The 15418-nt window shown below is 38.0% G+C and overlaps 1 protein-coding gene across 1 annotated transcript in view; it reads right to left on the reverse strand.

Annotated features, from left to right (window-relative positions):
- Window positions 1-15418, reverse strand: part of LOC124619951 (putative pre-mRNA-splicing factor ATP-dependent RNA helicase PRP1) — a 79864-nt gene that overhangs the window by 35165 nt on the left and 29281 nt on the right. Inside the window, exons 7-9 of the mRNA XM_047146617.1 lie at window positions 11070-11246; window positions 1976-2230; window positions 1132-1390 (exon numbers count right to left, since the gene is read on the reverse strand). Of these exons, the coding sequence (XP_047002573.1) occupies window positions 1132-1390; window positions 1976-2230; window positions 11070-11246 (691 nt within the window). The remainder of the gene's footprint in view (window positions 1-1131; window positions 1391-1975; window positions 2231-11069; window positions 11247-15418) is intronic.

Here is a 15418-nt window from a genome sequence, read left to right on the forward strand (position 1 = left end):
GGGCATGACAACCAACAAGATGTCTGTCCGCATGAATGGCCACTGACAAAGTGTGGCCAATAAAGAAGTGGATCACCCTGTTGCTGAGCACGCTGCCGAATATGATAGCCTTCATTTCAGTGACTGCTTCACTGCATGTGCCATATGGATTCTTCCCACCAACACCAGCTTTTCTGAATTGCGCAGTTGGGAACTCTCCCTGAATTATATTCTACATTCCCGTAACTCTCCTGGCCTCAACCATTCTTAGTCATTGTTCTCACCCATCCAGCTCCTTCTCATTTCCCATCCCAGCACCACACAGCCTTCAGTCCACTACCACACCCAGTCTTTTTACTTCTCTCCATGTCCGCTACCCCTTCTCCCCCTATCCCCTGCCTTCACTTAGCTGCCCTACCCCCTCGCCACCTCATCCTTGCCGCCCGCCACCCATACCCTACTATCCCTTCCCTTCTCCGACCCAGCCTCCTCCTTATCCCCACCCAATCGCCACTCCCATTACGCACTGGCGCAGAGAGAATTTTTGACAAGGCCCTTACTGGCAAAAAGCTTTATTTGTGACAATCTTATTATTGTGCCTATCTGCAACAACTCAGCATCTCCACTATATCATCAGATCTTTTTACGTACGTTTAATACTTTCGTTGTGTACTGTGCATAGAAAATTGTGCACATTTTAATGTGTCCGACCTTCTGCACAAGTGGACCACAAGAAAACCAGAAGTATAACGCTACATAGATTTTTATCATTAATTAAAATGTGGCACACCAGCATACATTATAGCAACAGAAGAACAATGGAGGACCTCACAAATTTAAAACATCAGGAAAAAATTGCAGAGCACATGGAAAATGCACTTAAATTGGAGTCATTTCTTGAAACGTGGCAAGGAAATTATAAATAAAAAGTAAATGTCAACCAGTAGCAGAAAAAGTTATTTTCTAACAAACCCATTGAATATTTATATCCTTTTAAGATTCCAATACTACCCACAAGTTATGAAGTGTTTTGAAATCTTCAAGTAACACTTCATGAAACAGGTGCAAAAGCCTAAATGACGTAGTCATTCACAAGTATATTTTTGTTCATAAATAAAAGTATGGTGAATGTATTATACCACAAAACTGTACCTGGTGGATCCATGAAATCAAAATGTACCAGGTCATCAATTCCCAATTTCTTAAGCTGCAAAACAACAGATCCCAAATTTGACCGCAGAATTTCAGGATATGTGTTATCCTGCATTTCTTGCTTAAATGCCTTTTCTGTATAAAGTCTGAAGCATTTTCCTGGCCTTGTTCGACCAGCTCTACCTGCTCGCTGCTGAGCTGAAGCTTTACTGATGGGCGATACCAGTAAAGACTCCACACGTATTCTTGGGTTGTATACCTAAAGTTAAAAATAAAGAAATCTCAGTTCACACTACAAAACTCTCTGAAGACAAAGTATGGAGAAACCATTTCTCTTAAATTTTCTTGAATGGGGTTCACAGTTAAGTAGTACATTTTTAAGTACATCACTATCATCTTCGACTGTTAAAATTAGTTGATACAAAGGTCATGACGAAGTCACTTAAAAACAATTTCTATGTTGTAAATATATCTTCTGAAAATAAACAAGGAAATACTAAAACAATATTATGCTACCACAAGATTTACAGAAATTAATTAAAATGAAAAAATTTCTAGACATCCCTCGACATCATTTTGAGCACGAAAAAGCTAAGGAACACAGTTTTACACCCACTCAAATACATCAAGAGTTCATTCAGATGAGTAACTGCTTCACTGTGACGGCCAACAAATTTCTTTCACGCCATCAGTGAAAAATAGTGACCATTTTATAACAATGCTTTCTTGCTAACCAACTAACCCAACACGTTAAAAATCAAATTTTCTAAGAGGAACACTACAATTAGTTTAGTTTTGTATGTACAGTAAGTTATTGATAAACAAATTAATTAAACTGACTTACTTTTTGTTTTGCAAATCCAGGGTCTATCACAAACACAACACCATCTATTGTGAGTGAAGTTTCAGCGATATTTGTTGAAACAACAACTTTTCTGCCAATAGCTCCATTTGGTTTATTTGGTGGTGCTGGCTCAAAGATCCGTTGCTGCAGGTTTGGTGGAAGTGTAGAGTACAATGGAATACACTTCAACTCACCAACTTCAGGCCCCAGATTGTCAATTTCTCGCTTAATTCTCTTGCAAGCCTCTTCAATTTCCTGTTCAGAAATATATGGGAAGTATATACAAACGGAAGGAAAATTATAGAAATGCAAGCCACATATTTTTACTGAGAGATCAATTTTTATCACGGTAATTTTATTTTCAAACAGGCCCATTTTCTCCCACGCTTTAGTTAGCAGCTAAACAGCTTGTACACAAGAATAAAGTGTTACCAGCTAGGCAGTCTGTGAGTTATCAGTCACATCACAAAACACAAATCCCAAACCAATGTGTGGGATCACAAGCAAGATGTAACAATAATTTCCATTTTTAGCAAAAATAATGCCAATGGTAGGTGACATATGAAACAGTGAATGGTTGTCAATACATGGTGGTAATTTGTTTTTAAATCTGCCACCAGGTATGCAGGTTTCTTTGGAATACATATAAAAGTTGTCAGGCACAGTTTCTCTGGTGTTTCTGCAGATATTTGCAATTTTGGTTTCGCAATGTGCATCCCAAACAAATATCGTACATAAAGTTTCACACAACGTCCAACACCTGCTACAAACAAAATTACTTTTATATCAAAGAGGAGTGTTTCATGCCCATTCCATAGTGGTACCAAATTAGCCAAGTGTGATATTCATATAGCAATTTGTGCTAACAAGGGCAGCAGAACACAGAAAACAAACAGCCTATACCCCAGCAGCAACTGAACAACTCTGCTGCATGGCGACAGCAGACAGCACAAGACAGGATGGCTCGCGAGATGGACAAGTCAGGCAAAGACTGCTACTGAAGTACCAGTTAAGCCCTGTGTTGCCTGTATTGCAGTGCCTGTCAATAAATATCGAAAAAACTAGTAGCAGAATAGACTAATTTGGGGTTGCTTTATCAAATGGGCTCGAAAAATTCAGCTTTAAAATAATTTTCTTTGCAATGGGCAACAACAACCAACCACTTTACATCACATTGTGAGTCACATAAGAGCTGTGGTGAGTATAATTTGCTCGGAATGACTCCGGCTACACATTAAAAAATGAAATTGCAAATATCTGCCGAAAAATAAGCAACAGTGTTCAGTAAATCTTACAGGGTGTGTACGCAGACAAGAAAAAAATTCTTTTTGGAAAGATCTTTGATGTGCAGCAATGTGTACACTGTGTACTTTGATATTATGAAAGTATAAATATGAATTCAATCAAATACAGTATGCTAGCTTACTAAGCACTGAAATCAAAACTGTATTGCACTTCTGTCAGCCAATCATAGCTCAAGTCACATTGATCTCACCAGCCAATGACAGCAATGACTCAGAACACAGGACACATGACGCAGTCAGCCGCTAACACCACTGTTTAGTAGCATGTTCACACAAATAGGAAAAGTTTAAATTACTACGCACCAGTGTAGCTACAAGGAAAGCTAAGCTTTCAAACACAATATTGGTCGTCAAAACTTTCTTGCCCTTTTTTTTTTTCCCACGGGTATGGTTAGGCAGGATGCGAAGAGCACAGCTTAAATTGCATCAGCTGAATATTTCTGACAAGCATGGTGTAGTGACTCAAGAATTTCGGTGTAAATTCTAGAAACACCCAGCCCTCAACTGCCTCCAACACCCAATTTTTTAGGTACGAGTGCAGGAGAGAGAGAGAGAGAGAACGTTTCTACCGATCCACCTGTTTCTACGTTAAGGTCTGAAGTTTGTTATAAGAAGACTGTAAGAGGGGCAAGTCACCAACGACAAGTGTTTGGCGCCAGTACCACAAAAGATGTGAGGAGAACTCAACAAATAATTATGTCATATTCTTTGATGTATTAGTGTCTGTGATGATTGTAAAAAGACTATTGAACAGTTGAAAATATATTGCTACGCACATTCATTTATTGGACTTGCTTGAGAATAGATACTTTTGAACTACTTCATGTTTTGTCCGCAGCTCATGGTCATGTGGTAGCGTTCTCGCTTCCTGCACCCGGGTTCGATTCCCGGCGGGGTCAGGGATTTTCTCTGCCTTGTGATGACTGGGTGTTGTGTGATGTCCTTATGTTAGTTAGGTCTAAGTAGTTCTAGGTTCTAGGTTCTAGGGAACTGATGACCCTAGATGTTAAGTCCCATAGTGCTCACAGCCATTTTACTTCATGTTTTGGACTCTGAGAAGTCAAGATGCATATTCATATGGTTTTTAAACCAACTCTTATGTCTCAATGTACTTAATTATTTATAAAGCTCGAGATACGAGCGAAACGATGAAGATATTTATATGCCTAAGAAGAGAATTTTGTTATGCATAGCAGTTCTAGTACATCATTAATCAACACGTACGTTGACACTAAAGTTCATATATGTGATCAATAGATAAGATCGACAGATAAGAAGATATTATTTTCTGTCAGCGAAAAACATTATAACGTGGTGACTTCAGTGACAGGATCCGAAGAAAAGGGGAATTTAAAGACAGAAATGGAAAGAAATATTAGGTGTTGCCATAGCAACCAAGCCTAACAACATATGAGAACCGTTTACAGTAATTGTATTGAGTACAATAAACAAATGGAAGAAAGTTGCGAGTGCAAAGCTTTAAAAGACATGAGAAAGTAATAGCGGAGAAAACTGGAGAGAAGACCAACTTTTCGACTAAGAAGATCAGGTGTGGAGAGTAAGCAGTCTTCACACACGTACATTGCGCCGCCGCCGTAACCAGCCACCGATGCCGACTGCACCAGCTGCTGCTCACCAGTGCTGACTCCGCGTCCGCTGAAAGCAACGTCCGACACTGCTGGCACCAGTGCTGTCCACCGGCACTGATTACATATCTGCTCACCAACGCAGCTAGAACTCTACGCCGAGTGAGCGGAAACCAATAATTATTTGATAAAAGTTGAGGAGACGAGTGAATTATAAACTTGTATTATAGTTATTGTACTCAGTGGTGAATTTTCTTTAGATGATTACCAGGTCTAAGGTCAATAAAATTATGGATCACGAACAGTAACAAATTTCAGAGCCAACCAGACTGGACTGAAGTAGCAAATTTAATTAAAGCACTAAGTCTTAAATTAGATAACCAAAGAACAGAGTCAAATGCTCAAATTGCAGCTATAAATGAAAAATTAGATGCACAAAGTGCAAATTCAATCACTTTGAGACAAGAACTAAATGCTAGATTAAATGACCAGAAGGCTGATACAGCCACTCTAAGTGAAAAATTAAATGCTCAGAATGAAGCTCTAAGGAGAGAAATAGGTTTAGTACATTCTAGTTTAAATGTTCAGAGTGAAACCTTGAACAGTCGTGCAGCATGGTTCTATTAAAGACCGAATTTGACTCTTTAAATGATAAGGTAAAAAACCTGAAGTTAGATATCAAGAGTGAACTCACTAGTTCTTTGAATACTCACGTTAATCAACTATTTACTGAATTTAACCAGAGACAGGATGAGCAACTTCAGGTTTTGACTAAAAAATTAGAATTTGACATTGAAGATAAATATAACAATGCAGAAATGGAACTTGACGAAAAATTAGGATAATTTCAAAGCTTATGCAATGTTACCTTCAATGTTGTAAATCAGAGGTTGCACACCCTGAAGGTGAGTATTGATAAACAAGATAAGCGAATTCCTTTCGTCCAATTGCAAATTGCAGATGTCAACACTCGAGTTGATACCGTGGAAAGAAAAGTGACCGAGAGTATAATCTCCGGAAACATTTTGACAGTTGCTTTTTCCGAACTCAATGATGCCAACAAGGTTATGGATGATTTGTACGAAGAATTCAGACTTGTACATGACAAAGGAGAAAACAGAATGACTTTACCTAAAGTTGTGCTTCCTTGTAAAGCAGTAATTGTTTTGCTGTGGGGAGGCTTTCACAAATAATTTAACCAGAAGTACTGGTTTTCACTTACTCAAGTGAGGTTAAGATCAGATCCATGCAATCCGGGAGGAGTCACAACTGTTCCCCAGGGACGTTAACATTCTGCAGAGTGACGACCATCGGATCCCTAGTTGTTTTCAGTGTTTCTTCAAAATTAGTTTTCCTGCGCCGAATTCCCTTCAATTCTTCGACTATTCTGTAATCTGTGCTTGAATTCTTAAACTATCCATTAATTTCAGTATGTAGGAAACCAGACATGACTACAAGATTGAGACCTATTTAAGAGAATCACGGATAAACAGTGATCTCTAAACATGGAATGAAACTAATAGAAAATAGTGTTAGTATAAACATAATATCAAGGTACTATTCAGGCAGAGTGATATCTAGACGACATAAAATGAATAGAGGATTTTGTGTGTGTATAAAAGTATAGAATAAACTAAATGACTAGCCAGCTACGTTATGGTAATGTATAATTTTCTATTTTTATAGAATATTTTATACCTTTTATGAGATGTAATGTAAATAGGAGGGTTTGTATCATTTTTGGAAGGGGTGGGTAGTGTAAGTACAAACATGACTAACACTAATCTCACACCCCCACCTTTCAGACAAGTGTAACTGATTCTTCATCATTTGCCGTTCCATAGGTGTTGCTAAGATTTTTCTTCAGGGGCTTCAGAGGTGAAGGTGAGACTGTCCTTTCTGTAGGAGACGTTTAACATCATACCTCCTCCAGCTTTTCACTCAAGTACTGGCGAAGTAGGGACCCTGGGAAAGGGGAGTGGGAAGGGCTTTCCTGTCTTTCGGGCTATCTTCTTTCTCTTCTTCGATCTTAGCAAGAAGTTCTACTTTTTCCTTTCTTACTTCTCATCTGAGTACTGGTCTATCTTTCCCTCTTTCCATATGCATATACTTTTATCACTGAAGTCCCTCTTATTTTCTGTGGTTTCCAATAACCTTCAACTTATTTCACAGAAGTAGGCCGAAGAATCAGGTTACACAAACACACATCTACATACAAACAAAGATATATTTAAGCACAAACAGAATAATTACGAATTAGGAACCTGAAGCGATGCCAGAAAGGCCAAGGGATGTAGGGGAATAAAAATACATGTACATCTGACTCGATGCACATATTACAATGTTGATATGTGACGGTTCTGTATCATTATTTTTTATCGGTCTCAAATATATATTTACATGTGCCGTGCTAGTCCTTTGAGAAAAGGCATAGTATCTACTGTGAGTGGGTAAATACAGTTAGACACAGTAGATACTATGTGTGGGCATGATACCTGTTTATACGATAAAAGTGAGGAGTGACAGGACTCTAGGGTATTAGATGAAGTATTAGAAAGTGGGATAGAAGTGTAAAGCAGATTTGTAATTTTACCAGAGAATATTTAATAATAGTATTCATAAAGATGTGTGCTAGGGCAATGACCAGGAGGCCTCCTTAAGAAGCATACAGACGGCACACTCAACATTTATTGGATGAGAAAAAGAGCTGATAGGGAGACCTATGAAAGGCTGACCTATACTGCGCGGACAGGGGCACCAAGAAGGGATTGACCTGAACCATAGGAGGATAGGAATAAGAAAGGGGCGTGCCTACCGAAATGGAAGGGGAGAGGGAACTCCTAAGATCAACCCATATAAGATATAGGTACTGTTCCTAAAGGGGAAAATGGCAGTATCATGAGAGAAGTCACACGTTTAAAGGGATGAGTCTGCTAAGTTTGAATTCTACGCAGCACTAGCATTTTTACATTTTAGATTTACAAGCGTCAGAAAAAGGGAACACTTTATTCTATCCAGATTTCCTCCAGATTACAATTAGTAATGAGTAAGTACATACTTAGGAAAAATAGTATGGGAAGTAAGAACAAAGCAGTAGAGTATGCATGAGTTATGTGCACCTGGAATTTGCAATTGGAAGAGGAAAAGACAACAAAGATTTTTTTTTTTTTTTTTGGAGATTTAAAAGAACTAACACGCAAAATGAATTAAAAGATTCACATTTTGTAATTGTGGTAAAATATGCACAGTACTGTTAAAACATAAAGAATTATAATCTTGTGTAATATTATTGTACGTGATGATTATTTATAAAATATCGCATGTTCGAGCTAAGGGGAGGGATATGTAGTGACTCAAGAATTTCAGTGTAAATTCTAAAAACACACTGCCTTCAACCGTCTTGAACACCCGATATTTTAGGTACAAGTGCGGGAGAGTGAGAATGTTTCTAGCGATCCACCTGTTTCTTTGTGCAGGTCAGAAGTTTGTTATTAGAAGACCGTAAGAGGGCCGAGTCACTGACGACGACAAGTGTTTGGCGCCAGCATCACAGAAGACATGAGGAGAACTCAACGAGTAATTATGTCGTATTCTTTGATGTGTTAAGAGTCTGTGGTGACTGTAAAAAGACTATTGAACAGTTGAATATAGATCGCTATGCACATTCATGTATTGGCCTCGCTTGAGGATGGAAACTTTTAAATTATGTCATGTCTTGGCTATGAATGAAACAAGACACATGTATGCTATTTAAATATGTGTAAATGAGTAACGTGTAAGGAGTAAGTTAGCTTGCAGAAGATATTATATTTGAAAGTTGAAAAAATAAAGTGACTGAACTAAAAGTATTATATGAGTACCTCAATTATTGCAAAGATAGAGAAGTATTTCAATAAATTCCCTTAACCAGCTATAGTCTTCAGAGAAGAAACTTTTGACAGATTGATGTAGCTGATTACCCAGAGAAGAGGATCGGCTAGACACAACATCAAGTTAACTGAATTGAGAGATATTTTCTACAGATGTGAGCTAAAGTAAAATACTCTGTTAGAGTACAGTTCTTACCAGTCAAAATTACAAGAATTTAACTGAAATCTGAAACTATGAAACCCAATTCTACAAAATTCCAGGGTTTTCACCAAATGAAAAAATTCTTGTGTTTTTCCCAATTTCCTGGTGCATATACACCTCCTCTTAGGAGTGACACCAAGTATATTACCTGAACTGGTCAGTATAATCATTCACTCTGCCTGTCAGAGTATCGTGGATTTAAATCTTCAATTATACACAACATACATTAAAAAGAAGGAGCTGAATGCATATTCCTCCCAGTCTCACTGAGCTACACTATGTGATCAGAAGTATCCGGACACCTTGCTGAAAATGACTTACAAGTTCATGGTGCCCTCCATCAGTAATTCTGGTGTTCAATATGGTGTTGGCCCACCCTTAACCTTGATGACAGCTTCCACTCTCACAGGCATACGTTCAGTCAGGTGCTGGAAGGTTTCTTGGGGAATGGGCACCCAATTTTCACGGAGTGCTGCACTGAGGAGAAGTATCGATGTTCATGGGTGAGGCCTGGCACCAAGTCATCGTTCCAAAAAATCCCAAAGGTGTTCTATAGGATACAGATCAGGGCTCTGTGCAGACCAGTCCTTTACAGGGACGTTATTGTTGTGCAACCGCTCCACCACAGACCGTGCATTATAAATAGGTGCTAAATCATGTTGAAAGATGATGCAATCACCATCTCTAAATTGCTCTTCAACAGTGGGAAGCAAGAAGGTGCTTAAAACATCAATGAAAGCCTGTGCTGCGATAGTGCCATGCAAAACAAGGGGTGCAAGCCCCCTACGTGAAAAACACAACCGCCCCCAAATTTTACTAGTGGCACTTCATACGTTGGCAGATGGTGTTCACCGGGCAAAAACCATACCCACATCCTGCCATCGGATCGCCTCATTGTGTACCACGATTTGTCACTCCACACTATGTTTTTCCACTGTTCAATTGTCCAATGTTTACACTCTTTACACAAAGCAAGGGATTGTCTGGCATTTACCGGCGTGACGTGTGGCTTATGAGGAGCTGCTCGGCCATGAAATCCACGTTTTCTCACCTCCCGCCTGTCATAGTACTTGCAGTCGATCCTGATGCAGTCTGGAATTCCTGTGTGATTATGACCCTCTTTGACTGTCGGTTGTATCTATAAGTCAACAGATGAGGTCAGCCTGTACGCTTTTGTGCTGTACACGTCCCTTCACATTCCAATTCACTATCACATCGGAAACAGTGGACCTAGGAATGTTTAGGATTGTGGAAATCTTGCGCACAGACATATGACACGTGACACTCAATCGCCTGTCCACTTTCGAAGTCCGTGAGTTCCGTGGAGAGCCCCATTCGGCTCTCCCATGATGTTTAATGACTACTGAGATTAATGATATGGAGTACCTGGCAGCGCAATGCACCTAATATGAAAAACGTATATGTTTTTGGGGATGTCCAGATATTTTTGATCACATAGTGTAATTCTGGCGATGTGGATTAAGCTAACATCAACTGGAACATTCACCAATAACAGAAGGACCTACAATAATCGTGTAATGTGAAACCCTAAACTGAACACCCACTTTAAGAGAGATACCGCATATACTCATTGCAAATTCAGCTTTAACAGGGAAGACTACTATTTATTAACATGTATTATAATTTTCGACACTGCTTTATCATTATCAACATAATACGAAATTTATGGCTGAATTGGTTGCAGCACAATACCCTACAGTAACTGTATATTGTTGCATATGAAAGCAGTCTACACTGCAGCAAATTACTGTCTTCTGACATGTCAAGCATTCAATAATCAAAACAGTTTCAGTGATATGTGGCAAGAGTGCCTTAAATTACTAGAAATGTACAATTATTTATAAGAACTGTCATACTAACTATTACACTTAAACACATTACAACTGCTTAAACCAACAAAATTGTTAAAACTGACTGACTAGAAGCTTTAAAAATAGCTTAATGTCATGATTTTGGTTGCTATTTAGACTTTTACGACATTTTATTTATACATTATTACAATACTGAAAGTAAGTTTATGAACTGTATGATCAAAGATTTAATAATAATTTGTCATACCATGGAACTTTAGAAGAAAGCAACAGTTTTCAATTATTGTTGAGGAAATCATACCTCTTGTCCTGTGAGAAATAGAAGAACATCTCCTGCAATTTCTTCACACATGTGGATTTGTATCACAGTCCTTATTGCAGCTTCCAAGTAGTCTCTCTCAGGTTCAGGGGTGTAAAAGATCTCTACTGGATGAGTTCTTCCAGGAACGTTCATCAATGGAGCATTGTCAAAATATTGCTGAAAGAAGAGGATTGTTATATCATCAGCAACTTTCAGAACACTCAAATGGAAATTAGTTCACAACTGTGACAGTAACACCGATCAGAATGAAAGGCTAAAAACTGTATCACGATAAAGGGTGTCTTTGCAGGTGCCAAAATAAACTGCAGTGTATAAATGTAGTTTGCTCTAGTTTTATCACAATAGCCACACACCTTCAGTGCCCTTATTTTTTATACGTACCCCTATTTGTTTGTCTCTAAAAGCACCCTGCCCACTCTACTTTTCTCCTGCTTCTCCCATTGCCAAACAAACTATTCCTGGTGGCCACAATATTATGTCTCATTAAGCAGTCCCCACATAACAACATGAACTTTCCACAGAACTCATTCATCTTTTAATTATTTCTTCCATTTGTTACTGATTTGTCCACCATATTTTAAACATCTATGATTCCAAAAATTTTCAGTCGCTCCAAATTTTAATCCCCTACCACAGAATACTTACTATTGCTGAAACTTATCCCCCCCCCCCTCTCTCTCCCCCCCCCTTTATTTTTAAATGCAAACACTGTATACTAGTAGAGTTTGTATAAATAGCTTTATAGACATCTACGAAACAGTTTCTGAACTCTAACTTGCTTCAGCTACATTATGTAATCTTGCTTCTGGTATGTCATAAATTATTTTTGTTATGCCATATGGCCCAATCCTAACATACAATAATACTCTCTCTTCTACATACAACTCACCACTTTTTTTGCTTTCTTAACCCAAAAGCTTTGCCAAATAGTCTATTAATTGTGTTCAACAATAAAATGTGTATCTAGGAACTCTTAAGACCACTACATTGTCAAGTTTGGGAGACCACAAAGTCTAATCAAGTCCTGAATAGAACATGCACCTGGGGTGAGAGGGGTCTGTACCATGCCATAGGAAACACGATTATTTTATATTTGTGTAATTACTAATATCACACCATGATCAGATGCGTGAATTAAGTAGTGTGATATTTTGACTACCTTACACTTTAAAGTTGACAGTGCTGGCATCAAACTGCTGACAATGCTCTTAACTTAAACTTTAACAGTATGTTTTGAACTTCTGTCATGAACAGAGCAATGTATGAACATTTTTGTTTTAAATTGGGTAAAAGTGCCACGGCACTTATGAAATGATAAAAATTTTTTATCAATGTGCAGTAAAAATGTTTTTAAGTGATATGCAAGGTTTTGTGATATAGAGCGAGCATTGAAGACTCGCAAGCAGAAGCTCCATCAACAGTTCGAGTCGAAGATAATGTTTAAAAATGGTTGAAATTCTTCAAACTGATCACTGTGCATCTACCAGGTTAATTGAGGACCTCACTGGAACTAGTGGAACAACTGTGCATCACATTCTAATTAAAAATTTGGGCAAAAAGAAGAACTGCTGCTGCTTTGTGCCCCCCACTCTTTCACTGACTATGAAAAAGATTGCCGAGTGGAACACTGTAGAGACACAAAAAGATTGCCGCTAATGATCCAGACTTCATGTCTTGGATCATAATAGGTGATGAATCACGTTGTTTTCAGTGTGAGCCACTAACAAAGAACCAAAGCTTGGTATGGAAAGGTCTAGAACTTCCAAGACAAAAAATGTGCATGCTGAAAAGCTGTGTCAAGATACTTCTCACAGCTTACTTTGATTGAATAAGAAATCATCCATAAAGAGTTCTCTCCAGAAGGTCAAATGGTGAATGCAGATTACTACTTGATTGTTTTAAATCGTTCATGGGCGATGACTGTTTGGGTTCATCTTGAATATTGGAATCATCCAACACTGTGTTTGTTGCACGACAATGCGCCAGCACACAAAATCCACATCATACATAATGTCTTGGCTCAGAAGTGTGTTGTGGTGCTTGAGTACCCTCATTCACCCGCTGTCTCCATGTGACTTTTGGCTATTTTCAAAACTTAATATGACAAGAGAAGAAAAGCATTTGACACAATTTCAGATAGCTAGAAGACTGGCCATGGTACTGATAGCAATTTCAAAGGCTGAGTAACAGAAATGTTTCAAACCATTTTTCCAAAAGCTTCCAGTTGAGTTCTGTTTCATAACTAGCCTATTTCGAATAAAAAGTCCTGTAAAACTAAAAATAAATAATGTCTTATTTTATTTCACGTCTGTCACCTTTCCTATCAGACGGACTGTGTATCCACTACAATTATTGACAATCTTTAAACATTCCAATAACGTGACAAAAAATAAATAAATTCACCAAACTTCTCCAAAATCAATATTTATGACCTTTTTGTGAAGCACAACTAAGAAATGTTAACATCTTATACAGCATTACGTAACTGGTTATGAATTAAATGCACACACACACACACACACACACACACACACACACACACACACGAGACTGCAACTTGGGCCAGAATGCATCATCTGTGGAATGGAAGCACCAATCTGGAGGGGGTGGGGAAGGGGAAAGGAAAGGGATAGAAGTGTACAGGTGCAGAGAGAGTCTAACGCTGTCTGGTGGAGAGTGTAGTCTTGACGTACGGTAATATACTGTCGCCAGACTGTTCCTCTCTCCTCATCCGTACACTACTATCCCTTCCAGTTCCCCCTTCCCCACTCCCTCCAGATTGCTGCTTGCATCCCATGTGATGTTGCAATCCGGCTCAAGGTGCTGAAGTTGGTGGTCATTGTGTGTGTGTGTGTGTGTGTGTGTGTGTGTGTGTGTGTGGGCGCGCGCATGTGCGTGTGGGCATGTACCTGTACATTAAGATAACAAAAGAGAAAATATTCCTGTTATCGGGTGTGATCAACTTGTTTTTCCAAAATGAGCGGTAACGAAAAAAAAGACATTGTGTTTCATATTTCATAGTGGAGTAAGCATTAAAAAGGACTTTATGAAGTTATGTCTGAGGAATTAAGATTTGCAGATGAACAGAATATAGCAATTTAAAACGAATCTCAGGATTATAATGGAGTAAGATTAGAATATACGAACTTCTGTGAAGTAGCAACTGCTACACAAATAGTAGATTAAATGACTAGGGTATTATCCAAAGAATGCACAAATGTTAATAGCTGCAGTAAAACAATAATGGAAGAACTTAAGTTTATGGAATATGTTCACTGAAGTAATTGAGAGTATCAAAAATGTCACTGGTAATTTAAATTCATAAATTAAGGATATGTGTACTAAAAAACTTGGATAAAACATAGAATCTGTAAAAGTGTTTTGCAAATAAGTTAGATAACTGGATTCAGAAATTTCGATATTAGTAAAAATGTAACTGAAAACCAATGTAATATGAAATGGAAGTTTCTGTTGGTTCCTGGCAGGATGAATTAATAGAAGTAGTGGAGTTATGTTATTGTGATGATGATAATGAATTAATTTCAAAAGTGAAGCATATAAATACTGTTCATGTACAGATCTCGGGGCTTGAGCAGGTAACTGGTAATGTAAATGTTGATATATTGGATAATGTTGAAGCAGACTGTGTGCAGTTAATGAATGACTTAAAAGTTTGTATGAGAAAGAGAGTAAGAAACTATTCATTAATGTAAGTAGAAATGGGATGTAATTAACAGACCTCATGACGAAGTGTGGAACTATTGAAAGGAGAAAGTTTGCAAATTGAAAGAAGCATTTTGTTAAGCTGCTTAAGTTACTAGAAATTATAGTAGAGCATCAATTATCCGAACTAATTGAGGAATTTCGAAAAACTGGTTTATTCGGATAATCAAATGTATAATTTTATTTACCAATAAAAATGACATATTTATAACAACATGAATCCCTTTTATTATAACAAAGGCAAGTAGAATAGGAATTTATGTAGTACAGTAACGAACAAAAAATGTTATACATATGTATCTTGCATGTGCAGTAGATTTGAATAGAATTAATGCTTAAAAAACCTTAATTTTGGTCTGTCTAAGCAAGTCTACCCACTTTTTTTAAGCCTTTTTTCCAGGACAGATATCTGATTCTGCTCACTTTCACCTTGAGCTTCAAACCAGCAGAAGGCAACATCTGTACATGTAAATGTTTCAGAAGCAGCTGGTGTATTTTCACCTCCATTTTCTGGGCCACTGGTTTATGAGATGCTGGCAGCAGCAACTGTATCAGTGACAACGTTTACTATTTCACTATCCTGCACGATTTGATGAAGACATTCA

This window comes from Schistocerca americana, chromosome 1 (assembly GCF_021461395.2).
Source record: "Schistocerca americana isolate TAMUIC-IGC-003095 chromosome 1, iqSchAmer2.1, whole genome shotgun sequence".
Taxonomy (NCBI): Eukaryota; Metazoa; Arthropoda; class Insecta; order Orthoptera; family Acrididae; genus Schistocerca; species Schistocerca americana.